Source organism: Neolamprologus multifasciatus, chromosome 13 (genome assembly GCF_963576455.1).
Source record: "Neolamprologus multifasciatus chromosome 13, fNeoMul1.2, whole genome shotgun sequence".
NCBI classification, from domain to species: domain Eukaryota; kingdom Metazoa; phylum Chordata; class Actinopteri; order Cichliformes; family Cichlidae; genus Neolamprologus; species Neolamprologus multifasciatus.
In genome coordinates this window covers 34,311,409-34,338,423 of record NC_140451.1, presented here as the reverse complement: position 1 = coordinate 34,338,423, position 27,015 = coordinate 34,311,409, and the positions used below count along the sequence as shown (strand labels likewise).

At 50.0% G+C, this 27,015-nt stretch overlaps 2 protein-coding genes across 9 annotated transcripts; one reads left to right on the top strand and one right to left on the bottom strand.

Annotated features, from left to right (window-relative positions):
- Positions 1 to 722: 722 nt before the first annotated feature.
- dnph1 (2'-deoxynucleoside 5'-phosphate N-hydrolase 1) lies at positions 723 to 2,704 on the top strand. Of its 2 annotated transcripts, none has more exons than XM_085181916.1 (4): positions 723 to 1,136; positions 1,937 to 2,008; positions 2,091 to 2,201; positions 2,281 to 2,704. In XM_085181916.1, the coding sequence occupies exons 1-4, from the start codon at positions 1,001 to 1,003 to the stop codon at positions 2,394 to 2,396; spliced, it is 435 nt and encodes a 144-aa protein (XP_085038042.1). In that variant the 5' UTR covers positions 723 to 1,000; the 3' UTR covers positions 2,397 to 2,704. The 2 variants fall into 2 exon arrangements, with proteins under 2 accessions (XP_085038042.1, XP_085038043.1); XM_085181917.1 differs by having other exon boundaries at positions 999 to 1,179.
- A 1,017-nt stretch (positions 2,705 to 3,721) lies between these two features.
- On the bottom strand, positions 3,722 to 26,713 carry tjap1 (tight junction associated protein 1 (peripheral)). 7 transcript variants are annotated; one of them, XM_085181901.1, is made up of 12 exons: positions 26,060 to 26,713; positions 18,554 to 18,619; positions 18,060 to 18,236; positions 16,590 to 16,757; positions 15,047 to 15,075; positions 14,667 to 14,828; positions 13,984 to 14,050; positions 12,096 to 12,125; positions 10,710 to 10,817; positions 10,394 to 10,477; positions 8,581 to 9,249; positions 3,722 to 8,483 (listed from the first exon to the last, which is right to left on the bottom strand). In XM_085181901.1, the coding sequence occupies exons 4-12, from the start codon at positions 16,707 to 16,709 to the stop codon at positions 7,833 to 7,835; spliced, it is 1,920 nt and encodes a 639-aa protein (XP_085038027.1). In that variant the 5' UTR covers positions 16,710 to 16,757; positions 18,060 to 18,236; positions 18,554 to 18,619; positions 26,060 to 26,713; the 3' UTR covers positions 3,722 to 7,832. The 7 variants fall into 7 exon arrangements, with proteins under 7 accessions (XP_085038027.1, XP_085038024.1, XP_085038026.1 ...); XM_085181898.1 differs by having other exon boundaries at positions 18,187 to 18,236; positions 26,060 to 26,532; XM_085181900.1 differs by lacking the exon at positions 26,060 to 26,713 and adding an exon at positions 19,963 to 25,925 and having other exon boundaries at positions 18,187 to 18,236.
- Between the last annotated feature and the right edge of the window lie 302 nt (positions 26,714 to 27,015).

The following is a 27,015-nucleotide window of genomic DNA, read 5'->3' as shown; positions in this document are numbered from 1 at the left end:
ACAGTAACAGATTCTTTTCTCACTCCAAAAAGAATGTATCATAAACAAAAGTGCATTTTGTTGTTTTCTGCTTCCTACATTTATATTTATGGAAGAGAAATGTTCAGTGTGAGTCACTGCCGTCAACAACCCCGAACACGAGTGCTGATCCAGTCTGATCCAACACAAGCACCTTTCCAAGATGAACCACAAATCTTCTGGTTGTGTTGAGGCGCTTCTTTCGTCGTATCAATGAATGATTGTCTTTACATGAAGATCTCCAGTGCTGTTTCACAATCATGACACAGTCAATAATTCCAAACAGCAGGGGGTCAGAGGTCACCTCTCTGTGGAGTAAAGCTCTGCAGGGAAGCAGATGTTCCCCCACAGCTGTGCCAGAAAACTCCCGACAGGTGATCTACTGGCAGGCTGACAGCACCTGTAGACAACGCCAGGAGCCACATCCATCAAATAATATCTGTGTTTATGAATTACTGTGCAGGACAGCAACAGCTGTTTGCGACAGAATCGGAGGAACTTCGTTTGTTTGCAGACTGCAAAAACCTGAAGCCTCCAAACTGGAAAAATATCCAGGCGGGAATACAGGGAGGGAGAATCGGAAACCAGCTGCAAAATACTCGTTAGTGGAAACACTTAGTGTGTCAGAGACCTTTGACAGTCGATGTTGTGCTTTGAAATGCCTTTATTTTGAAACAGACAGGAAGTTTGTCAGGACACCCTAAACTCTGTCTGAGCCAATCAGAGTCTAAGCAGCCAATCACAGCAGTGGAAATAAACACCTGTGTGTGGTCATAGATACAGGTGGGGGTGACCCTCAGGTGTCAGACCCTGTGAAGGCACGTGATCCCGATGAGGAGGAGGGCTGTTGACCTTTCACCTCCGTGACGTTCAGCTACCTGTCAGTCTGAGCTCAGGGCGCAGGCTCCGAGCACGGTCGCCTGTTTCCGGTGACGTAAGGCGACAGCGCGGGAACCGTCAGTAGAGTCTGAGTAGAAACGGGATGAAGGTTTATTTCTGCGGCAGCATCCGCGGCGGGAGGGACGACGTGCACGTGTACCGGAGGATCGTGCACGCGCTACAGAGCTACGGGACCGTATTGACCGAGCACGTGAGCAGCGCCGAGCTCAGCGACAGAGGTCAGAGGTCACACAGAAAACTCATATGCTCATATGAACAAAGGTAGGACGGTTCACCACTTAATTATAGCTGTTAAAGTATGCTTGCACGTCACATTTACAAAGGTAGGTTCGCCACTGAAGTTCGTGTTGTGCGCATGCGTAGAAACAACGGGTAGGATGGTTGGTCAGGTACAGTCAGTTATTCATCAGCACATCTCCATATTTTATGTCTGTGTATGAAGACAGAGCTGTGAGGCTTCCTCAGAGGTGTGAGCATTACAGCAGAGGCCTTCGTGTCAAAGTAACAGGATAAAAACAGAACATTTTCCTGCTTTGCTTCAGTTTAATATTTTTAAGGTTATCGGCTGTAAAAAGCCAAACCATGAATCAGCATGTGGACATTACCTGATGCTGCTGAAGTGAAGCAAAGTTACAGACACAGCTGAGCAAACGTTTCAGTATTGAAGAGCAGAAACGTCAGAGGCGACACACTGAACACAGCAGCAGACTGGTGCCTGATAATAGCAGCGCTTTGATGGTGAACTGGTCTCTGAGGACACAGAGGGAGCTGTACAGGAAGTGACAGCCAAAGAGTGACGAGCTTTATCAAACGCGAAGCATCAGAGAGGGCGAGGTCACACCAGCACCTGCAAAAAAAACAAACAAACAAAATATTTCAGAAATAAAAGCATTTGCGTCACAAAAATGGGCGGAGTCACATTAACTGTATCCGATTTCAGGTTTGGTTTTCTGGTTCTGACCTTCAAAATAAGAGTGTGTGTGTTATGTCACTGAACTGCTGCACTGTGATTGGACAGGAGAGAACAATGCAGCGTCCGGGGACCAGGCCATTCACAACCGAGATTTGGATTGGCTGCGTCAATCTGATGGTGAGAACCAATCGTTTTGTTGATCGTTGATCACGGAATTTGAGCCAGTGACCCATGTGACTTCTGACCTCTGTGACCTCAGTGGTCGTTGCCGAGGTGACACAGCCGTCTCTGGGTGTTGGCTACGAGCTCGGTCGAGCCGTCGATATGAAGAAAAAAATCTTCTGCCTGTTTAGACCCTCGTCAGGACGAAGTGAGTGCACTTCCTGTTTCCTCATTGACACGCTTCAACCTGGTTGGCTGCTTCGTGCTGACTTCCTGTTTCTGTGCAGTCCTGTCGGCCATGATCCGAGGAGCCGCTGACGTCGAGAACTTTGTGGTGCGAGATTACAGCGAGGACGAGGTGGAGAAGGTTCTGGAACAGTTCTTCAGTAGCCTGAAAAACTGAAAGCAGCTGTTCCAGATGTGCATCGCCTTCCTAAATAAAGTGAAGCCCTGTGATTGGTCCATGTTTGTTAAAATCAAAGCAATTTCTTTTCCAATTGAGATCGTGAACGTTCTTCTGCTTTTAATGTGAAGGGACATGCTTCACGTGTCTCTGAGGTCATTGCTTGCTGACATGGTCTCTATGGTTCTGATGTTTCAGGTGATTCTTTTTTTTTTCCTGAAACTGTTAAATTCAAAAACTCTGATTTGGTTCATACTTCATGTAAAAGTTCAAAGGTCCCCCTGCATTAAAATCCGTTCTCCGGCTGATTCCTTGTTCACTGAAGCTTGTTACAGGTGATTCAAACTGCATTACCCACAATCCTTTGCTGTTATCGCACAGAGGGAGGCGCAGCAGGACTCAGTTCCTGCGGCTACCAGCAGGTGGCAGCAGAGCCTGATACAAAGGTGTGTGTGGGGCTACCGTCCAGCCTCAGAGGAAACAGCCGCTGACGAGGCGTTCGGGAGCAGCTTAATAAACCTGGTTATGTTTGCAAGCAGGTAACAGGACCAGGTGTGACATACCTGGACGTTGGAATCTTTATTCCACTTGATCGACATAAAAGAACAGCAGCTCTGACATCTGGAATTCCACCTTAAATACACGAGGAAAGGCTGCTGCTCCTCCCAACATTCACGTGTCACAGGGGGGGAAAATCTGCTGCTCAATGCATTTATTGATCAATCACTGAGAAGCAGTCCATCTCTGCATCCACATTCAGAACTGCGGCGCCATCAGGAGGTTGCCAGGTCCATCCCGGCTCCACCTGCTCGACCATCGCAGTGATAATGGATTGGATTTATATAGCATTCACACAGTGGTGGAGGCAGCTACGGTTGTAGCGAGGCAGACAGAAGCTGCCATATCGCGCCATCGGCCCCTCAGGCATCACCAGTAGGCAGGAGGGTAAAGTGTCCTGCCCAAGGACACAACGACCAGGACAGAGAGCCCGGGGATCGAACCGGCAACCTTCCCTGAGCCACGGTCGCCCCAGTAGATAAAAACCTGCTCGGGCATCGGTGACAGAAGCACCGCCCATTTACTTGCGCAGCACCTCAGGGAACTACGTGAAGGTCTCACAGGTCATGTGACCCCACAATGAGAACACAAACACAGAGCGCCAGCTTCAGTCAGTCACACTGTTCATGAGCTGCTGTATTAATAAAATTTGAACCAGGAAGCGCAGCTCAGACACGAGACGATCTGATTGGTTTGTACTGCATGAAGGAAATAAACTCCAACCTGACTTAAAGGTCCTTGAAACAATAAAGGCGAGGAGGCGGAGCTTTGTTTAAAATATTTTATTAGCTTTAAAATATACATTGTTTACAAACTGAGAAAATAAAATCGTCAGAGATTAACAGTCCGTTTCTGTCCGCCAGGCGAGACGCGGCAAGGACAGGAAACCACCCAGCTGACCCCGAAAACACCGCGCCTGGGGTCAGAGGTCGGTGACCTCAGACAGCACCCGTTGAGGGGAGAGCATAAGGGGCGAGATTACAATCAGACACTCCCCCACTAGTTACCGTTCGTCGGTCCTCGGATGACTCCATGTCGTCTTCACATAAGCCCCCCGCCCGCCCGCCCGCAGCCATGATGGCGTCGGCTTGGTGCAGACACATCGAAACAGAACGAAAAAAGAAAATACAGTAGAAACGTGTGTTTACCTTTTTAGCGCCAACAGTGAGGCCGCCCAGCTCCACCTGCACAGGTGAGCGAACTAATACAGAGGCTTCCAAACAGGAGCTGACTCATCAACGCCATTTTTTAAAAATCATCATAACAGCGCGACACCACACGTTAGCAAGCACTGATAACGGAGCTTCCAAAAACATCAGACGAACACGACAACAGGAGCTGCTCGCCGCCGTCACGGGGCCTGGAAATCAAGGACCCACTGACGCGAACACTTGCATGTTTCCCTGATGCATGCTGGGACACACAGCCACTTTAAACAGGAAGCAGACAAGAAAACACCACTTCAGTCTGACCTCAGATCACCAGAGTCGTTCATCACCGTTTCCTGCCTCTTTAGTTAATACCTTTCAGAATAAAAGCATCAACTAAAGGCTACAACACACTGACGCTGTGAAGCGTTTTAATGTGAAGGTTAAAACAAGCAGAGTGATGTCATCGCTCCGACAAGTCGCATCATTAAAGATGTACGAGTCCTCATGTATCATCTATTTATACCCACTCACACACACGCGCTGGTCTTTTGGTTTTGTGAGGACTCTCAGCCTCAAACGGTACCAGGACTCCGACCCTGAAACCTGGTCTGTTTGGAAAGTCTCAGTGACCTCATTCCTCACAGAGTCACACACACACACACACACACACACACACACACACACACACACACACACACACACACACAGTGAAATATTAGCGAGACGGAAAAAGGTGAATAATTTAACAGCAGCCGACGACTCCAGCAGGAGGACGACGTGTCTGCAGGATGAAGGACTCGCAAAAGGAAAGAAAGGTTTAAATGATTCATCAGCTTTGAGCTGCTCACTCCGCTTATGTTTTATTCACCTGCAGTCTGAGCAGGAAGCCCCGCCCACCTTCACCTCAGTGTTTCCACTGGAAAAATGGCTGAAGTGTCCACAAGCACCTCAAGTCTCTATCAATACGACCCCCCCCCGCCACACACACACACAAGCTCAGGGGTCGACGCTCCGGCGTGACGTTTGGTGCGGATTCGTTTACCTTTTCTGCTGTTTAATTTCAACTGAAGCAGTGCGCACTCTTTTGGTCTGTTTCCCATCATGCATTCTGTCACCCTGTAAAACTACATCACTGTGACATCATCACGTGTATAATGGGGCAGATGCAGCATGTTGTGAGGTCACAAACAGAGATGGCGTCCTTCAGCGAGACGTCGCGTGCTGATTCACATCGTCAAAGTTACGATTAAAAAAAAACAAAAAAAAACAAAAAACAAAACCTCGGTTGGACCAAGATGCCTCACTTCCTGTTTGAACTGTGAGTTACAGCAGCGGGCACATCTGACCTCACATGCGGTCACTGCGTGGTCGCTACAGTCGTTACCAGACGTACGAGTTAATCCAGTTGGTAAAATTTAAATTGACCAATGGCGGTAATCGATTGTGTCCTAAATATCATGCAGCCATCTGCCACCAGGTGGCGCATCGCGTTGAGAAATGCCATAAACGTGAACATGAACTCCTCGACGTTTCCCCAGAGAGGCGTGAACTTCCCTGCTGTCACTTCAGATAATTGTCGTGTGCTTGTTCACGATGCTCGCACAGCGTTTAGTTAAGTTTCAGACACACGCACAGGTGTGTAACGCAGCATGCACACGGGTAGTTTACATCTCAGAAAGCGATGACACTCATCAAACAGCCGATTGTCGCGACGACACAACTCGACCTTCCCACCACATCAGCGAGCGGCCTAGCTTTAACCTGTCAGCGGCTGCAGCGCTCTCCGCTGTGACATCACGTCCCGTGAAAGCGGCTGAAAACGGTGAGCAGCTCCTGTTTCTGTAAAAAAGCCCCTGAACATCCCACCATTAATCCGTCCAATGATCGATCACCTTCGTTAGTCAGAGAGGCGGGACCGATCGATGACCCAACGTCGGGCCTCGGTGGGAGTGACAATCAGAGCTGTGAGGAGGCAACGAGCTGACATTCAATCAGAAGAAGAACAGAGTGAGGTCAGGTACGGAGGCTCACAGGTGCCACAAATAGGAACTCCTCCAGGCCACCGGGGGCACTGCAGGAAGTCAAACAGATTCTTTGATTTCTGTTTTAACCCCAATTTCCCCCACTATAGAGGCTTTTATTTTGTAGGAATCAGGTTGCTATTTAAAGGAATATCAGTTTTTGTTTTCAATGATCATTTAAATGAAACTGAGCATTTCTGGCACCGACAGGCTTCCGTAGACGCACGACAAAAGCACAAACTGACCAGGGGAAAAAAGAAAGAAAAGAAAAATCACAAATCTATAAACGGCAAACAATAAAACTAATAACAGATCAATACTCAATATTTCACAACAAAAAACAAAAACATGACAGCAAAAAAACAAAACTGGTACATTCCAGGTGTGAGTTGAGAAGAAGCCCCGCCCCCAACCCACAGGCGCAGTCCTAGTGTTCGAGGGGGCAGAGGTGAATCTGGGTCAAAGGTCAAACCTCAGTCTGCAGCTCCACAACAAATCAATCAGCTGACTAAACAACAGGAAATCAATGATTAGTACAGACTTCAAAATAAAAGTCTTAGTAAAAAGACTTTGTGTGCCCGGTGTCACACTCACAACCGTGGAGTGAGAGAGTGAGAGACTGAGGGCGAGCGAGGCACTGTCTGTGTGTGTCTCTTCAAAATAAAAGCTCCTGCTCATGAAAAAGGCAAATACATCCGGTAAAGTTTTTTTAAAATCTATTTTTCTGCTCAGTCACACGCGCACACACACGCACGCACGCACACACGCACGCACGCACACACACGGTTTTGAATGTTGATCAGAATTTAACTGAACCTTTAATTGTCCACATACTTTTGCTCATACTGTATAAACTCTATGTGCAGACTCATAATCAAAGACGCCACATGGACATAAATATGTCGACACCTTCGTGGAGAACCAGTCAAAAGTATTTCTTTTCCAAATTCGCAGAAACGTCAAACTTCAGTTTAGGCTGTCCACACACAGATGGACATTATCTGATGATTGATTGATAATCAGCTGATCAGAACTCTATTGGCCTCATTCACCAATATTTGCGCGGAAACGTTCTTAAACGGCGCCATATTACAGCTGGATTCACATGCGTGCCGTTAATCCGTTAACCAGCCCTGCGCAACTGCAATATAATTAGCCTACTATCCACATATGGCCCCGCCCCCATTTCTCTATCCAAGGACACACGCTTACGTGTCTGAGGCGAAGAAAAAGAAACTTGAATAATAGTGTCCGAGGAGGCCAGAAGAGGCGGAGCTTTCCACAGTGTTTCCACGGGAGCGACCACGGTTCAAACGTAAACAAACAAAGTGACCGTCAGGCTGAGTGCTGAATATGTGACGTGGACGCTGCGGCGTTCTCTGACCGCGCGCACGGATTCGGGTACGAAAACAGAAATCACAGATTTGTGTGGACGCAGTTAGTGACGCCCGCACAGACGCGCACAGACACACACACGGTTTGCTGAGCGTTACGATTGACGTGTCCACATACTTCTGTCTCCTCTCTGCTACATCATCACCGCTCTCGACACGTCATCAGACCAAAAGTATGTGGACAGTGATTCGTGTCTCACGCACACCCGGGTCAGGCGGCGAGCTCGGCATACGGTAGAGTATGGCTATATCCTGGATGGGTGTGACCTCTGACCTCAGCGTCAGGTCAGCGGAGCACAGTGCGAGCGAGCATCAGTCCAGCAGCGTGCCTTGCTCCTGGGCGCGGGTCAGGCTGTCTTTCCGGTGCAGGTGGTGCACGCCCATCCTCTTCGGGCTCTTCTGGGGCCGATGCAGCGCGATGGCGCCGAGGGCGGGGTCCAAGTCCATCAGACGGGTTGAGATGACGGGCAGTTCGTGGGGCAGGATGTCTCTCTCCTCCCCTGAGCTCTCGCCCTCCTCTTCCAGCTTCCTGTGGGCGTCGCCGGGGCTGGTCACCACGGTGACTGCAGTGTCCCCGCTCCCGCCGTCATCGTCCAGGTTCATCAGCAGCTGCTCTCCCTCCTCCTCCGAACAGTCCCTGCCGCCGTAACAGCCCCGCCTCCCCACCCGCTGCTCGGTGTCCGTGTCGGTGTCGAGGCTGGAGCCGCGGCTCGGTGTCCAGCTGCGTGCCGACGAGCCCTCCTCGCCGTCAGAGTACGCAGCCCTGTGCCGGTCTGAGGAGGAGGCCACTCCCACCGCCACCTGCCTCCTCCTCTGCAGCTCCTGAGCAGTCTGGCTACTGAAGGACGTGCGGTGCAGCAGCGTGCCGTCGCTGGACGGCGCCATCTTCTCCACGAACATCCGCTGCCAGTTGGCGAGCAGGTCTTCCTCAGAGCTGCCAGAGCTCGCGAGGACACTGGGTGCCTGAGTGGGAGGGGTTAAAAACAACATCATCATCATCATCATCGTAAGCTCGCATCTGAGATTTAACTGGTGTGATGGTGGGTGGGGCTTCAGTTACCTGAGGCGGGCTGCTGAATGGGCTGGACTGGCTGGACAGCGGCTCGCTGGGGGCGTCTCTCTGTGATGGTGGCGTGCGCTGTTGGGCTCCAGAGGAGGAGGAGGGGGCGGGGCTGCCAGGGGCCAACCGCTCGTCGTCATTCTGCACGAGGCTCAGCGAGATGGCCTGCCTCGTGGCGTATGTGCAGTTGGGCAGCGGCGAGTTTTTCGGGATCTTCACTTTGTCGTCCGACGAGAACTCGATGACCTTGCGCCCGGGGTAGAGGGGGTGGGGTGGAGGTGGCGCCGGGTACGGGTTCAGCTTCTCGAAAGATGGCGCTCCACCTGCCTCTTCATCCAAGCTGCTCTGACTGCGACACGAGCCGTTCTGCTGCGACGCCTCCTGACCGGCGCCGTTCTCCCGGCCTCGCCCCTCGGACCCCCCGGGGCCCGTCATGTCCACGTGCACGAAGACGTCTTCGGCGACGGGCCGGCCGCAGCTGCTGGACTGGGCAGAGTTCAGGACCAGAGGCTCGGGTTTCTCCAGGACACGGGCGATGACCGAGGTCGGCACAACGTCGGCGGGCGTCAAACTGAGGGTGTCTGGGTCCTGAGAGCCGGGGGCGGGGCCTCGCTCCGGGAGACTGCTCTTCATGTGTTTGTTCAGCATGTCCTGAAGCTCTGAGGGCAGCTGCACACACACACACACACACACACACACAGACACAGACACACACAGACACACATACACACAGGGTCACAAACTAAAGTCTTCATCAGCCAATAAACTTTAGGTCTAAAACAGGAAGTTACAGAACCTGCAGTACCTCTAAGCAGAGGCAGCAGTGAGTCAGTCCCCGTGTTACATCACAGCAGAAATGAACGTGTTTACGGCCGAACACACAAACTGTTTGGTCTCTACGGTAACGCCTCTATCACGAGATGCAGACGACACAGTTTTATATATCAAAGAAAAGTCGGAGACAAATGAAACACCTGTCCACAGCGAGGATGCTTTTAACTCACTCGTCTAAACTGTACTGAGGTTTCCATTATTAGGGGCGTGGCCTCTTGCTGCCAAAGGTCTGCTAGGCTTCACCTGAACTGGAGCTCTTTGATACCTACGGCCAGATAACCACGCCTCTCACCCAAATATGTCACTTCCTGTTCCAGAAATCTAGCGCAGAGCTGAAGTCATATGCAGTGGTTGTCATGGTGACCCATTTCAAAGTCAGTAGTCCTCACAGACACACACACACACGGATATTTCCAGGAGTGTGTGTGTGTGTGTGTCTAACCTAATGGGTCTGATGCAGCGGATCGATCCCACTCTCACGCTTTAATGGCATTAGCGCGTGTGCCAGTTTCCTCCATTAAAGCGTTATACTGGAGATTCATTCGCCCGCTTCCTGCTGACCAGTGGAAAACTCCTCGCCATCTGCAGCGGCGAGGACCTTCCAGTGACGTCAGCTCTGACGTTCAGTACTGACACTCTGCCTGTCAGCTGGAGCAAGAAACTACCACAGTTGGAGCAGAGTGAGAGGCAGATGTGACCTTTGAACCCGGAGACACTGCCAAGCTACGCTGCCCTGGTAACTACAGGTAGGCCCGCCCTCAGCTGCTTCCTGCGGTGCTGTGACGCCACAGGGACTAAAATCCTCCCAAGTTAACTTCACGTTTGTTTCACTCAGACCTCAAAACAATCAGGAAACAGTTTACTAGGGTCAGAGGTCAGCTGAGCAGGAGGTTCATTTTCTCAGAGTCGCCCCCTGCTGGACGTTGGAGAGACTGCAGATTCAGAGCATTTCCCACTCGTAATAACAAAAGTTACTCACATCAGCAAATTTGTGGTTCCTGAAGTGCGACTTGTTGCACTTGAGCAGCTGAACGGCCAAATTACAGTCCTGCCTGTAACGCTCCTGCAGACAGAAGACGGCATCAGTCGGAGCACGCTCACAGGAAACAGACACCATTAAACAAAATAAAAGCCCATCCTGCAGAACAATGTTTTACAGAGACCATCAACGGGGTCACAGCAAGTCTTGTCAATCAGGAAGTTATCACACAGTCGTCTCACTGTGAAACACCTGACACTTTGAACTTTGACCTGGAAGCTGAACGTTTTTACACTGAGTGACGGTTTGTTCTCACGTTGAGCTCCTCCAGATGGTCGATGGTGTTTTTAGCCTCCAGCAGTTTGTTGGTGAGCTGCACGATCTCCTGGTCCATCGTCTTCTTGTCCCTCTCCACCTTCCGCAGCTGTGGGCGGGGCAAAGACAAAGCATTAGCGTACCAGCCATCAGTCGCAGTAAAGCAGCCAATCAGGAGCCTGAAGCAACAGCAGGTGGGCCTTCAGCGGAAACCTACATTCAGATCATGTGGGAAAAAACTGAATCGCACATTTTTCCGTGTGGGCAACATGTTTGTAGTTTTCCGTGCAGCTCGGCTTCTGTCAGCTTTTCAAACTAGTCCTCCTTCAGCCAGCGCTGTGAAGTTAAGCTAGTTTTCCCAGATCATTTGAATGCTGCATTAAGCCAGCAGCTCTTACAGATGCATTATGGGAAGCAGCGGCGTGTGCTAGGAGATCAATAAGATCGATAAGATCCCGATCAAAGTGCTGAAGCTGGAAAAAAAGCTCGATGTTCAGCTTTTACTCTGCAAGCACGTCTCAAACGTGAGCATCAGTTTCCTGCTCATCGTCAGATCAGGACCTTCGTCCGCAGCGAGAGGAACGCATTCTGCACGCGTGCAGCACCACGGAAAATGTAATGGACGAGCTCCGCCCACTGCAGGTGGGAACGAGCACAATTAGTTACTGACCAACAGGTGTGCTGTGCACAGCAGCTCTGGAAAAAAATAAAATAATCGCCATTTTTTAAATATTTTTTTATGTCAAAATAATCTGAGAAAAGTTCTGATTTCCAGAAACATTTTATGTCAAAATATGTTTTTTAAAAAGCTGCAAGAAACAAATATTGAGTCTTAAATCAACATTTTAACAAAGTCTGATTCTAAAAATACAAACAACATTTTTATCCAACAGACAGAAAAGTCGGGATTTAAAATTGAGATTTGATTTTTCTCCAAAGAGGAAAAACAAAATTGAGAAAATATTCTTGGAGAAAAGTATTTTTGATGGGAATGATTTTCCTCACTATCGTGAATGTTCGGTAATATCGGACACGTTTTTATCGTCTCGTCCTGATCCGTCAGGCGAGCTCAGAAAACCTGGACCCGCGACCGCCATCGGCGGAGACGGGCGGAGTTTGAACACCAAGCCCAAAAAGTTCAAAACGCAGCGAGCCGAGTCTTTACGGCGGAAATCAGCTGGATCTTCAGGCCAGCTCGGTCACAGAGAACTTACAGCAACACTAAAGGAGGAACAGGTGGAGGCTGATGGAGGCTGAGCTCACGCCTCTCAAAGCTGCTCAGGTCAGAAAAATCAGTTTAACAGCTAAACAAGAGGACTTGGTGCTCAAACAGGAGGAGGAGGAGGAGGGACAGAGAGGGAGGAGGAAGAAGAACATGAAACGCAACTGCATGAACCCATGTCTGACTGACAGCAGCCTGATGGAGGCGATGAGGATGGAGGTGATGAAGGTGGAGGTGATGAAGGTGAGTCAATCCACCAGGGAGCAGCGTGCGAAAAAGGAGAAAGAAAGAAACAGATGAAGAACGACAGACAAAAACAGGAAGTTTGTCAACTGTTCACCACCTCTAACCCCACCCACCCCAGCTGAGCTCCACCCAAACTTTCAGAGGTCGCTGGCACCCCCTGTGCCCACTCATGAGCTGCGTGTTCGGCAGCGTGCACACCTGAGCACCAGAAACAGAGCAGTTTATGACGCTGCCCGTGTCAGAGACCACTTACAGCTAGCTGGTTAACAATCGCCATTGCGGAGAGTAAACGCTACATCACTTTGTGCCTGTAAATTATATCCTAAGGAGTGAAATAACAACTGACCACAGACACAAACAGGCTCACGTTAGCTGCTCAGCGAAACTGGAAAATGGCCTGTTAGCAATAATGCTAGCAACATAGCTACAGTTAGCCAGCTAGCTGTGAGTCCGCTACACTGCATGAACCTGGGGACAGTTGGCTCACATGCTAGCATGCTAGCACGAATAAACTGACACCCAATATCCAATCTTTAAGTCTGACGTCATCAGCTGTTTCCGGGTCCAAACTCCGCTGCAGGTCCCAAAGTCAAGCGAACACTGCAGCATCGCTGAGAGTCACAAACTGTCTAAATTCTTTCATCTGTAATAAAACGATCAGCGTTGCTGCTTTACCAGGTGAAACAAGTAAGTTTAACATCCATGAAAACAGGATTTATCACATTTAACAAGTTAGAAGTTAGCAGGAAGTTAGCTCGCTAGCTTCCTGCTAAACAGGATATAGCATGTTCTGACTGAGAGATTTCTGAAACAATTCAAACGTACAGCTCTGCTGTCACTTCCAACATAAATGAAGACAGAAAACTAAACAGCAGTGACGTTTGTAGGGTTACTGAAGTTGGGCTAGCTGCTATATAATGATGTGCTACGTGATCGCTAGCTACACAGCTATGTTAGCATAACAAACACAGTGAAGCTGGAGGATGAATGCTAACTTCTTTCCACTTGATAAAAGTTAACGTGAGGGTTCCTGATGGTCAGGAACAAATGTAATCGCATGGCAGGATGCTGTAAACGGACCAAACTTCAGTCAGGAGAACAACTGAGATAATCCATCCACAACACGAGGTTAGTCATTCATATACTGCTGCTGGGCTGCAGTTACATCACAAGGGTTTAAAACTGAGCAGCAGCAATAAAAACAGGCCGACAGTGATCACTGACTGTGTTAGCGGCTTGTTCAGATTAAACAGAACAAAATACAAAACATGAAAACATGTTAAAAACACAACAGCCTTAATAAACAGCAGTTTGGACTCAGGATTCATACGTCATCACTTAAAGACCGGACAGCAGCTTCACTCTAACGTCCTCTCTGAAGCCACAGCAGCTCATTGTTTCTTTCATTCGGAGTCAGTGGGCGGAGTCATGCTGCTTGACACTCATTTGGCACTGTTAGTGATTGGTTGACTCAATTTCAACACTAATGCCAGCTAGCGTTGTCTGCGGTCTGCGAATAGTCACTGTGACAGTTCTTGAACACGCCGTTCCTGCTGATGACATCACCATAACTGCCCAATAACCCAAGGTCACTGCACATGCTCAGTGGATTTGTAAAAGAACTGAACATTTTGTTTGAACACGTCCAAACTGTAACCGTGGCTCTCCCACAGGTGATCAATACGCTGCCTCAGTGTTTTTATTCAGGTATTGATCAGTTATTGGATGAGCTCGATCAACCCTGTTGCTACGGTGCTCCCGAGTATCCCAAGGTCAAAGGTCAGGTGAGTGGGAGGCAGAGGTTTACCAGAGCGTGAAGTTTCTCCTCCAGATCCTGATTGGCTCTCTGAGACGCTGTGTAACTGTTCTGGAGTCTGCAGGTGGGAGAGAGAGAGAGAGAGCGCAAGTATGAGTGATACTCGCCCGACCTCAGACCGCAGCAGTGCGTTCGACCCCTCAATCGCTGCCGCGTCAGACACGGAGCGCTGGAGGCGAGGCTTATTGGAGCCAGAGTGTTGAGTTGCAGCAGATACAGACTCGACGCTGTGATCAGCGTTTCCCCGCCTGTAGAGACGAGAAACTGCCACGTGGACTCCACGTGTGGCTGTGACGGCGGGCGTCGCTGACAGCTACGTGAACGAGTACTGTCTGATCGGCGAGAAACACAGTACACACAGCAGCGTGACGGAGCGCGTGCAGACTCGGGCGCAGGCCGGTCAGCTGATTAACCTTCGATCAGAGCAAAGCACACGCGCACGGAAAGCTGATTTTATCGGTGCTGCGAGGATCGCGTTTGCTGGTTAAAGAAAACCGTGAGCGTACAGCTGCACGATTCATCAAAGTACAAGTACTGCAAACATCAAAGTACAAGTACTGCAAACATCAAAGTACAAGTACTGCAAACATCAAAGTACAAGTACTGCGAGTGTACTTCATGGATGAGAGCGAGCGGTGCGACCGACACGTCCCTGACGAACTGACTCCACCCACCTGCGGAACTTGTCTCTCATCTTGTCCAGGTCGTCTCGAGTCCGGCTAAGCTCCGCCTCCATGTAGTGGCGGTTGCTGTCAAACTCCGCCTCCATGGCCTCCATCTTGTGGGTGGTGAGAGAGAGGCGGCGCCGCAGGTCCTCATTCTGCTGCTGAAGGATTCTGGGAGGAGACAGGAAGTGATGAAGACAGAGCTTCCTGTTCAGAGACCACATGACCCTGGCTGAACTAAAAGCTGCTTCCTGTTAATAACCGACACTAACGGGACAAACAGCCCACACGACCTTTAGTTTGAAACTGCTTGATGACAAACAGCTTCCTGTTTTAACGGCTAAGCTAACGAGAAGGCATGACAGACAGGAAGTTACAAACGGACTCACCTGATCCTGTCCGAGTCCGACAACGCCTCCTGAAACACAACACGACATCATCAGACACACAAACTGCACTTTAAACCGTGTGTATGCGTCACTCTGGACTCCGCCCTGCGCTCTGCTCTCTGTCACATGATTGGACGGACCCTTCGCAGCCGTAGCTCGGCTTGCCGACACGCCGTCACCACACGCACGCGCCATTAAAGCACAACAAGCTGCTGCAGTATGGTGTCGGCACGGAGACAACATCGCAGCGTAACCGCTGAAGAGCCAATCACAAAGTTACAAAAATCAAGAGGTCAAAGCGAGGTCAGAGGTCAGAGGTCAGAGTGCGTCACTGGGAGTTTGGTGTCCTATGTATTGCATGTGGCCCCTGTGTGATGTCATCTTGATGTGAACCGCTAAGACCAGTCCGCTACCCTGGACTGGTGACCTTTGACCCCCAGCAGGAAAACAACAACAGGAAACGGTTGGGGGCGGGGTAAAGGTGGAGTGGACCTACCTTGATGTGTGACAGCAGTGACAGATTAGAGAGAGGACGTTTGTCCACCTTAACTCCTCTTTTCACCTGCCGTTTAGTCCCCGCCCACTCTCCGTACCCTTGCCGCTGCTTCGCCGTCTCCCGCGCCGCCCCCTCCTCCTGCGTGCCTCCGGGCCGCTGCAGCGCTGCCACCCAGTTGTCCCAGCGTCGAGTCCGGTCTGCAGAAGACCCCTCCACCTGCTGGTTTCTGTAGGCGGGGTGGCGGCGCTGGGAGGCGGGGCTTATATACTCTTTAGAAGCCGACCTGCCGAGCAGTGTTAGGCGGGCGGGGCTAAGGACCCGACAGGTGATCTCATCCAAGAAGTTAGAGAAGCGGACCTTCTCCTGCAGCGCCTGCATCCTCCAGTTCCAGTCAGTCCTGACGGGGGAGGGCAGGGACGAGGACCGCCGCCAGGTCAGCCCCTGCTGCTCTACCCGATCCAGAGAACGGGTCGGAGGGCACCGGCTGGCGCTGCTCCGCCCTCTGCCGTCATCTAGCATCTCCACCGACTTTGACTTCCTAATGATGTCAACGGGCTCCACACCCAGTGAAGTTGGCTGCTTCAGGATGCTCCGAGGAGCGCTGGCGGTCCGCGTCCGGCCAGCGGCGTTCGTGCTGTAATTGTGATGTCTTCCTCGAGGGTTGCAGCTCACTGCGTGTTTCAGGGCTGGGGCGGAGCGTCCATGTTCCAGGAAAGCCTGGTTTGCTGTGTTAATGGAGGTCTTGACATTGCGAGGACTCGTGCCGCGCTGAGGTCGCGGCTTTCCGTGAGGAATCCTGGCGTCGTGACCGGATGCAGTCATGCCCGTCACCGCGGTTCTCGCTGAGCTGGGTTGGTGGATATGTCCTCTGAAGAGCGGCGGCGGGGTGCAGAGCTCCAGGCTGGAAAGGCTGGAAACCTCCAGCTCGCTGTCTGAGAGTGGCGGCGGAGGGGTTGGGACGCCAGGCCTCATCCCATCGCCAGACAGCCGCTGACGGGCAAGGTGCTGCGGGGGGTGTGGAGGTGTCTTTAAAGTGTGTTTGATTACCTGATTGATGTCGGGCTGCGGTGCAGGTGGCGGCGGAGCAGTGGGCAGGGCGTGGCGTGACTCGCGGTGCTGCGGTGGAGCCTTACGGTACGGCTTCCTGGCCGGCGCCGCACTCGCCATCCTAGGCCGTGCTTCCTTCCTGCGTAACTTCGTGTCGGTCTGTCAGTCCTGCAGGAGAAGACGAGTTAGCGGCACAAAACGACTCGGACGCCCGACAACCACCCACCACAACGCCTCGACCGCAACTAGACTGCTGCAACCGTCGCCCCCTCACCCTCTCTCTGCGTGTGCAGATCGATGCTCGGTCGCCCGTCATCAGCATCAAATACACCCTCGCCACTACAGTAAAGTGTGTGTGCGTGTCCGTCCCTCAGGCCTCTCATTGATTGCGTTTGTTTCCAGAACAGGAAGTGCAGCTGCATTGATCTAACGCTAATGTTAGCATGTGACAGAGTGGAGCTAACACTGCTAATGTGCTAACAGCTGATGATGATGTCACATGATTACAGCTGCCACAGCGGTCTGCTCTGACTGACTGCGAGCTCACTGGACGTTCAACTGGCATGTGGAGGTCAAAGGTCAAAGCTCTGATTGGTAATGTGTGAATGTAGTGTTCAGACACGCACCCGCCACTCTGCTCCAATTAATGCACATCACATGACCGCGTCCTGCCCTTGGGGAGCCAATGGCAGGCCATTGATCACTGTGCGACTTCCTGTTTCTCACTCGCACACACACACACACACACGTGTGTATTTATAACCTTGTGGGGACATCTCATTGGCATAACCCTTTCCCATCCGCTTACCCATCAAAAATGAACCCTGAGCCTGAGCCTGAGCCTGAGCCTAACCATAACCTAATTGTAACCCTGACACTAAAACCACATTTTGAGTCTCAAAAATGCCTCCAACCTCCAAACCCAGGATTTTGGTCCCCACGAGGGCTGTTTGTCCCCACAAGTATAATAAACTACCAATTTTTGGTCCCCATGAAGATGTTAATACCCCCCCCCCCCACACACACACACACACACACACACACACACACACTCTGACATTCCCCCTCTGTGAGGACCTCTGATGTCACACTGAACGTCCTTTAAAGCTTCTCCACACGATGGAAACGCCCTCTGTTCCACCTCACGAAGGCACGCCTATGTGCACGCTCACATGCACGCTCACATGCACGCTCTCATGCACACGCCTGAAGCTTTGTTGTTTTATAAATCATCTTTAAAAGTTCATATTGGATCATTTCACAAAGACAGACTGGGAGACGTAATTACGGGCTGGGTGGCGCCCTTTCCTCTATTAAAGGACCCCAAAAACAGTGGACTGCAGATCTGATGACAGGCTGCAGAGTTGAGAGCGGCGATGGCGAGACAGACCTGCAGCATGTTAGAAGGACAAACGCCCCTCAAACATTTCACCTGCGTGATGACACGACGACAGAGAAGGAGGAGCTTACTGCGGCTTGTGGAAAGTCGGTTACACGATGTGGGCGATTAGTCCCTCCCCTTCCTTCTGCTGGCTATCACAGGTGAATGTACATGTGCTACGTGTGTGACATCATCATCAGGTCACGGTGTCTGTACCTGAAGGATGAGCGAGTCCCGAGAGGAGGTCATCCACAGGACGATCCAGCCTGAAACAGAGAGCAGCTGTTAGACAGGAAGTGCGGCCGTGACCCAGCGAGCCAATGATGCGAGCGCGTCAGACTGATCCAGGCCAGAGCAGCTTAGCACGAGTGATGCTCAGAATAATCCTCCTGTAGCTGATCCTGGCTGCGGGTTCGGGTCAGATTTCACCCTTCCACACGAAGAGCTCAATGTGCGTGCTACCTGCAGCGTCACCATGGAGATGTCACCTGACCAATCGATATGACTGCTTTGGTCATGTAACGGCTGCAGCAGAATCTGAACCCTCACCAGGAAAGAGCAGAGACCACAAACACATCCTCACCTCGTATGTCAGCGCACACAGATCCTCCTCCTGCCGGCGTGCAACCCTCACGCTGCCTGAAAGTACCTGAAACACAAGATGGAAGAACGGAAACACGAGTCAGCGCCGCCGCCACACAGAGGACACGAGAGGAGGGCCGAGCGCACAACACAGGAAGCAGACTGATGCCAACAAGGTGCAGGACGAAGCACACACACACACACACACACACACCAGTAAAGACCAAAGTGAGAAAAACTTAGCTGAAAAGAAAACAAAACGTTTGCAGAGGAGAAACAAATAAAAATAAAATTTTAATGAAATAAAACAGAAACATATTTATGAGCAAAAACGTAAATATACACAACACGTTTGTTATTCCCCAAGACTGAACCTGCACAGGTGTGTCAGACAGGCTGGGCTATATCATACCGTTCACGGTAACACCGGTATAATGTTGGGCAACGATAAGAAAATGAAATATGGTGATAGAATATGGGTAAAACACGCATGCGCAGTGCCTTTGTTTACATACGCACATGGCGGAAAAAAATCACGGCGGCGACGCAGAATGAGAAGAGTGAAAGCGGATCGTTGAATGAAACGATGAACCTGAACTGGTTTGTAAAAATGCTGCAGCTTCACTGGTGGAACTGGTTTAGCTTTCGTCCGTCAGATACACAACAAAGCACTATTTTTGGTAGCGCATGCTAGCGGGCCGTCGTTATTACCGTGTTGTTTGGAAAATACGGCGCACTTAAAATCAATCCTTTGATTTTTCTGAAAGTCGACAGAGCCCCTTATAATCCCGTGTGCCTTATGTATGAACTCTGGTTGTGTTTACTGACCTCGAAACGATTTTATGTACACGGCGCTCGAAAATCTGTCAAATGTTTCAGTGCGACTTTGCTAAGCTACGAAGCCGCACCGCTTGATGGATTGTCGGAGCATTACGGCTGTCGTAGGCGGAGCGATACGTACTGTGCTTCAACATAATGTTACCGTATTGTGTGTGTATAACCTCTTTTTAAGTGTTGTGGATATTATACATGGTTATGCTGAGGATATGTCGGCCAGTTTCCACTGGAAATGCTTTTTGGTTAAACTGTCAGCAACGAATTTGCATTTGCACTGTTACATTTTATATAACTTTAATGCAGATAAAAACAGCTGCTTGTTTAAGTGAAAATACATTGGTGGGGTTTTGCACTAATAAAGTTGTGGAGTTGTAAAGTATTTTGTCTCATGTCAATTATGTCGTCAGTTATATCGTTATCGCAAAATTTCAAATGTATATGGTGATAAATATTTGTGGTCCTATCGCCCTGCTCTGTGTACAGGTGTTCACGTAAACATGAACTGATTTAGCAGATTGAGCTGCTCATTGACCAATCACAGTGAGGAATTCAACACCTGAGAGACACACTCACCCAAACACACAGTGAGCTGATCCCGGGTCAGTTCGCAGGCTCCGCAGGCCCACGTCACGGCCGTCTGATTGGGAGGAAGTGCAGCTGACCACCTGCCTCTGACATCACAGCTCACTCATCTACGGCTGAAGGTCAAACTGCAGCAGATGGCACGGTGGGAAATCCAGCAGCCGCAGCGCCGTGTCTGTGACATCACAAAGGCTGGATGGTGCAAACCGCATCTCCCACAATGCACCACAAGGATCCTGCACCCATCACACATATGTGATCAATACCGTCCAATCGGAGGCAAGGGTCGGCGTCAGGATGACCACCTGCTGCGGGAGTGTGTGTGTGTCAATATACATGCCACAGAGGTTTATCTCCACTCAGAGAGGATTATGGGTAGGATGGATCTGTGAGGGCGGAGGTCATGTGACTGCTGTGCCAGTAAATAAGCTGCTCAGGCGCAGTACTAGGATTACTGAAGGTCGACGCAGTAAAAACACAGTAAAACCCTCCATGACCTTTGACCTCAGATGAAGCTGAGCTGGTGCCGACTGGCGCAGGTTCTGTGATCATGTGACTGTGGCATCCAGCAGACAAGCGCGCTCATAGCTGCACTCGAGTTAACTCGAGTTCTGCTCGTTTAATTGCCGATGCTCCTCCAATCAGAGTCGACATGACTCACCAACAGGAGCACCGACGCCATTTCTAGACATCTGATTGGCCAACAGGCACCGACTTCTGCTGACTGACTCTGATCGAACACAGGTTGGGTCTGCTGCATCAGCTGTCATGGCAATGCATCATGTGATGCTGCCCCAGAGTTAGCGCTGAACCTAAACCAGCGTGGGCGTGGCAGAGGTCACAGCTAACAGCAACGAGTGCATGGCGGCCTGTGACGGTGCTGCGAGATTAGCTTCAAACAAACGGAGGGAACCCCGAGACCCTATAAGGGGTCGAAGGTCACCGAAACTTCCTATGCAGGGATCCTGCCCCTGACCTCGGCGCCAAGAAGCAGAGGGTGCGTTTGATTTATCACACAGAATGAAATCTGAAACCCGAGCGCTCGGCCGTCTCACAGCTAACGATGATACCCGAGGCGTCCTATCAGAGCCGAGCAGCAGTCACCTTTCCACCTGAGAGCCGATATCAGCTGACTGGTTTGAATGCGACTCACCTCAACATGAAACCGCACACACACCTGAGCAGGTGAGCTCTGTGGCTCATGTGTCCTGCGAGCGGCAGAGCATGTCCCATTCTCCTCATGAGACAGCGAGGACAGATGGCGTCTCAGTCAACTGTGAGCTCCGCCTCCTCCTCTGGTCACTCCAACAACAACACAAATGACGGCGAGTGTCCCTCACTACCTGCAAGAACACACGCCAGCGCCGTAACCTCAGTGTATGAGACCTCACAGCAGGGGGCTCAAAGGGGGGTGGATAGCGTCACTTCCTGTGTCTCACGCTGTAATCAGATTACTGCGAGCCAGACTCCCCCAGAGGTCCCCACAGCGGTGCCTTCAGGTGTCTGAGGAACATTTAAAACTCGCTGAGAACCACCCCGTAGCCTCAGGTGAGCACACACTGAACTGTAAGCCAATCAGCTCGCAGTAACTGTGTAGGAGCAGGAAGGCACCATTGTTCTACTTCCTGTTTCCATTCCAGCTGACAAAGAATGTTTTTCTGAGCCTGCAGCGACTCGATGGCGCTGTGTCGACACCTTCCTTCACCATAGCAACGATCAACACGCCACCACAGACTGTACGTCTCAGACGGACACAGCCTCGCTGAATTTCAGCCATTTTTTCTGCCTACACGTTGCTTTTTGTTTCTAGGAATGACCATATTTGGACGAGATGGTGCAGCAGCAACCAATCAAAATCCCAGAATTTCAGTGTTCACCCAAACAGGAGCTCCGCCTTTATGGACGGTCTGTTAGTACAGTGACCTCCCAGCAGCCGCCATGTCATTAGAAACGCTCCAACAGCACAAACACGGTGCAGAGGTGAAGCTAGCAGACAGGTAGCAGCTACATCCACCTGTGTCATCATCCACCTGTCAGTCAGAGGCCACGCCCCTCAAACAGGTGATAATAATGAAAACAGGTGAGTTACAGAAACATCCTCCCCCATACCTGTAACCCTGTTATGAAGAAGGCAATTATCCACAGAGACTAAACATGTTTATTTTAACACGGGTGCCTGTGGAGACTCACTGCTGCTGCTCAGACTAGTCGACTAATCAGATCATCATCCAATGGAGTAAAACGTACAGCTTATTGCACCAGCTGCATCTGCTCTTATATAACTATCATTAGCTTACAGCTTTAAGTGTTTAAGGTATGTGCTAACTAAAAATAAAAACAAGATGATAGTTTATTAAATTTTAATGAAATCTGCAGATTGTTTCGGTGAAGTTTAATAAACTCCTTGCTATCTAAAATATAACAGGACACCGGAGTAAATTCTCCAGCATCTCACACTTCTGATGATCAGCTGTCTGCTTGACGTTTATTCAGCTGTGTAAAAACTATAACTTTAATCTCAGCCAAACCGATTTACTCAGGAACAAATAAAATACTGAAAAAAGCCAAACAATAACATTTTTAAGTTATCTAAGTGACTTATGTATCATGTTTACCTGAGTAGCGAAAGATGGCGGTGGGTTTGAAGCCGGGAGTCCGGTGTTCTCACGGCTCTAGTGAGCCTAGCCCCCGGCTAGCTATCGAGCTAGTGGGTAACAGACATCTCCGAAAACGTCGGAGCGCTTTTGAAAATATGTGGTGTCTTGATAAACTGAGCAGATATTTGAGGTTTACACAGCTACATTCTCGCCTGAAAATATGTTAAACGTTTATTTTGTGACCCAGAAAGAATAATAAGAGTAACATTAAAACTAACTAGCTGCCGCCATTGTTGGAAACTGAGCTGGGCCGCGCTATGAATTCTGGGACACAGCTTCTTCTTCTTCGGGGTTTAACGGCAGCTGGCATCCTTGTACATGCAGTGCTGCCATCTTCTGTTTCAGTCCGTTATTACACTCTTAAATCCTACTACTTATTCCTGCGTCTTTTGTGATCTTACAAAGCTTCAAACGACGCGTCGACTATTAAATCAGTCGTCGACGATTTTGATAGTCGACGTAATCGTGGCAGCCTTAAGTCACAGACAGCTGTACTGTGCATTACTGTGTAGTACTTGAAGGAGATGTCCTTCAAGTCAAAAGTACAAAGAGCAGAGTTACTGAGCACCAGACTGAAAATAAAGGTCAGGACACGGTCGTGATGTGTTTGTGCCAAGTTGTTGCTGCACGTGTTTATATGCTTCATATATCCAGAGGCAGGCCGACGTACGGCGTCACATCATATTTGATGTCACGTGTTTGCATTGTTGTGGTCGGGGGGAAAACCAGGAAGTTGACACATACATTTCGTCCTCCATTACTTCATTTCTGGAAACGTGTTCAAAAACAGGATGCTGGGAATTGATGCAGTGTTACAGTCGTTACTTTATATGCCGTCATACGCTCGGATAATGGAGTACACGAGAAACTGATACATCTATTAGGAATGATGCTCCTGATGGCTTCACAGAAGAAACCAGATTCCCTCGGGTTAGAAACGAGCCGGCTGAAGGCTGTCTGACGAGTGCTGAGCAACAATACAGAAACTACTTAGTACCAGAGTAGTTTCTGGTACTCCTGATAAAAGAGTAATTATACAAAAGAGGAGCACCAATTATTTACATGTAAATGTGTATAAAAATCAGCTTTAATGCCTGATTGTAACCAAGAAACAGCTGGAAGTGTTTGTGTTTACTTCCTGTTTGGGGATGAAAAACGAGCCCATTTAAAGCTCCACCTTAAAACAGTGACAGGACACGACTCCATCAGAAACATGCAGCTGATCACAGGTTATGAATTTATTTCACCCCGACACAGTCAGACAAATGTAGGTGAGCCAGTAGGATCTCTCTTCTATGTTCTATGTCCTGAAATGGAAACACAGCGAAGCTGAACACTGGATGTGACGGTGCTGCAGTTTCAGCATCATCAGGGTCTGATGTGTGACACAGGCTGGCGTTCAGCTCCTGCCCTCCGATGTTGTGCACCTCCCTCGCTTCATGTAATCGATGCATTTCCTGTCATTTCTCATTATCACACAGAACTTCTCTTCTTCCACTGCATGTGTTGTTTCTGCCTCTGCTGAGAGTTTCCGTGGTTACTGTCCCCTCAGTATTTAAAATTTAAACATCTCACATATTAATGCAATAAATGTAACGTTGGTTAGATTATGGGCCTGTCTCAATATGCGTATTCGTGCGTACTTGTGTTCTCGTGGACTCGTGATCCGTCGCCAGTCGGAGACCAAGTACTGTTCAAATTCAAAGCATCAAGCCGAGAAAAATTCCCGGATGTGTTCTCGCTCCGCCCGTTTTATCGAGCATGCATCGGTGGTGACTCGTGTGGACTTGGGACAGCTAAATATCCCAGAATGCATTTCGTCCAAAACTCAAACGCGACAACGGTGGAGGAGCGCGGCTAAAACCTTTAAATATTACTCTTTGAAATAAACTTTCAAAATATTTTCAGGTGAGAATGTAGCTGTGTAAACATCAAATATCTGCTCGGTTTATCAAAATATCACATATTCGCAAAAGTGCTCCGATGTTTTCAGAGACGTCTGTGACCCACCAGCTCGATAGCTGACTGGGAGGTCAAGGGTCACTAGAGCCGGCGAGAACAGCGGACTCCCAGCACATCATTTTCAAAGCACCCGCAGTCTTTCACTACTGAGGTTAAACATGATTTATAAGTCTCTTAGATCATCATCACTTCAGTGTTTTATTTGTTCCTGAGTAAATCAGTCTGGCTGAGACCAAAGTTAAGCTTCATAACATATTACAGTTAAATTAAGGACGGCAGTAAAAACTCTGGACCTGTGACATCATCGAGTACGCTGGCGTTCCAATTGTGCAATTGACTCGCCGAGAACGCGAACGCGGACTCGCCTACTTGAGAATTGAGAAAGGGCGTACGTTTCCATCACCACAGTGTGACGGACACGCGTCTGTTAGCCAACTGTTTACGAGTTAATGTTGGAGTCGCTCGTGTTTTTACTGTTTGTTTATTAGTATTTACTGTATGTTTGTGGGGACTGCTGGGAAGTGTGAAGGACATGTATGTGTCTCAGCTGGTCAGAGCTGCTGGCCCTCGCCATTCTCACAGCACCACCACATATCAATAATTTATTAAGTAGCATGACCACTGTGAAAAAACACTAAACTTATTTTAAATTGGCTCAAACGAAAAACTGTGACGTGTTTTTGTTGATATTCTGTCTCTGCATTCAAATTAAACTGGAGACCGTTCATTTCTTCAGAACTCGGCGCCGATGAAATAACTGGAGCCCGTTCAGTCACACCGGATGCCATCGTCAGTCTTTTAGAGAAAAAACCTGATGCGGGACAAACGCGATCGTTGTGGATCAAACAAATCAACAAAGATGAATTTTGATAACCTGATTCGACACAATAACGTCGAGTGGTGAGCGAAGTATCGCGATAACGTCGTGCGGTAACTCCCACTGTTACATGCTAACTCACTGAACTGGTTTGCTTGCTAATGCTAGCTTTGTCTTGTAACTGAGCTCAGATCAGTGAACTCAGTGACGTGTTTGGAGACGTTTTGGGTTTACCGCCATCGCCGGCTCAGAAGTCTCTGCTGAACTTTTAAAATCAGGGTTCATTCTTTTTATCGTTGTCATGTCGTCATAACGCTCTAATGAAACTTTTGATCAGGCTTTTATTTTGACATTTCCTGCTGAGCATCAATAAAGTTGCAATTGAAACTGCCGGGGGCCTCGCTGAGGGCCTGGGCCCCCGTTCTAGGGTCGTCCTGCTCGTCCTGTGATTGGCTGCTGGGGGCGCGGCTGTACGCCCTCGGCTCTGTCTGACAGGCACAAACACGACACCCCCCCCGCCCCCCCTCGCGCACAGGCCGTCAAACCGACGCGAACCGGCCCACCATGGCCCAGTTCCGCGCTCCGCGAGCCGCGCGGCTCGTCATGAAGACCCGCACCAGGGACACCCCCACCCCGCCCCGCGCGAACTTACCTGAGGCCCCGTCCGCGCCGCTCGGTCCCGGGGAGGAGAGGAAACTTTGTCCGAGCTCCGCTCCGCTCCTCCGGAGGAGCAGGAGAGCCAAGGGAGGGGGCTCCGGACCGATCCGAGGCCGGACAGCAGCGCCGAGGTCCGCGCTGGAGCTCCGGGCAGTGGGTCGGGTTGAGGCCGGCTAAGACGCTCCGACCGCGGAAGGAAATCCGCTCAGAGCCGCTCCAAGAAAGTTGATCCGCTGCCCTGCTCAGCTGTCGCCATCTTTACCCGCGGGGCATGACGGGTAATCCTCAGGAATCCCGGCCCCCCCTCCTCCTTTAAAGCCCCCTCACGTCCTGCGTGCTGACGTCACCGTGACGAAGCAGCAGAATGAGAAGCAGGTGACGAGGCTACCTGGAAGGTGATCCGAGTGACTCACGTCACCTTCAGCCACAGACCTGGAGAGGAGGGGCTGAACATCATGACGATGATGAGAGCTCAGGATGAAGGACTGAGCTTTTTCAACGCTGCGGCGGCTCTAACGTGACGTCACAGCGTGAAAACAATTAAACCAGAGAAGAAGAAGTTTCAAGTTGTGCAGAAGTATGTGGACGGTGCTGTTCGTTCATCCACCCTGATGGAGCTCCTCACACCTACAGACAGGCCGAGCTGCTCAGCGCGGAGACTTTCTTTACTTAAGTAGAAGTACAGATACCTGTGTTTAAAAGTACTCCAGTAAAAGGTGAAGTAATGAAGAAACTCCTGTACTCAAGTAAAAGTGAAAAAGTACTCTGCTACTAACCATGTTTGTATACAAGTAACTGAACCTTATGCTTGTTAGTATTTCTAATTGTAATGAATGTACTCAGCATGTTGTGTAGGACACGATTGTGTTGCCCTGATGGTGGAGGGTGACTTCACCTCCACACCTCCACAGTAAAGCACAGTCAGGGGTCACAGTGGATTCAGCAAGTGGG

What these genes read in the sequence shown, in the direction of transcription:
- dnph1 (XM_085181916.1), top strand. Translation starts at nt 1,001, where the DNA reads ATGAAGGTTTATTTCTGCGGCAGCATCCGCGGCGGGAGGGACGACGTG. An exon ending in TTGGCTGCGTCAATCTGATG is followed by an intron (nt 2,009 to 2,090) that starts GTGAGAACCAAT and finishes CTGTGACCTCAG; the next exon opens with TGGTCGTTGCCGAGGTGACA. An exon ending in TAGACCCTCGTCAGGACGAA is followed by an intron (nt 2,202 to 2,280) that starts GTGAGTGCACTT and finishes GTTTCTGTGCAG; the next exon opens with TCCTGTCGGCCATGATCCGA.
- tjap1 (XM_085181896.1), bottom strand. Translation starts at nt 16,514, where the DNA reads ATGAGGCCTGGCGTCCCAACCCCTCCGCCGCCACTCTCAGACAGCGAG. An exon ending in ATGAGAGACAAGTTCCGCAG is followed by an intron (nt 14,051 to 14,666) that starts GTGGGTGGAGTC and finishes TCCCACCTGCAG; the next exon opens with ACTCCAGAACAGTTACACAG. An exon ending in AGGAGAAACTTCACGCTCTG is followed by an intron (nt 12,126 to 13,983) that starts GTAAACCTCTGC and finishes CGCCTCCATCAG; the next exon opens with GCTGCTGTCAGTCAGACATG.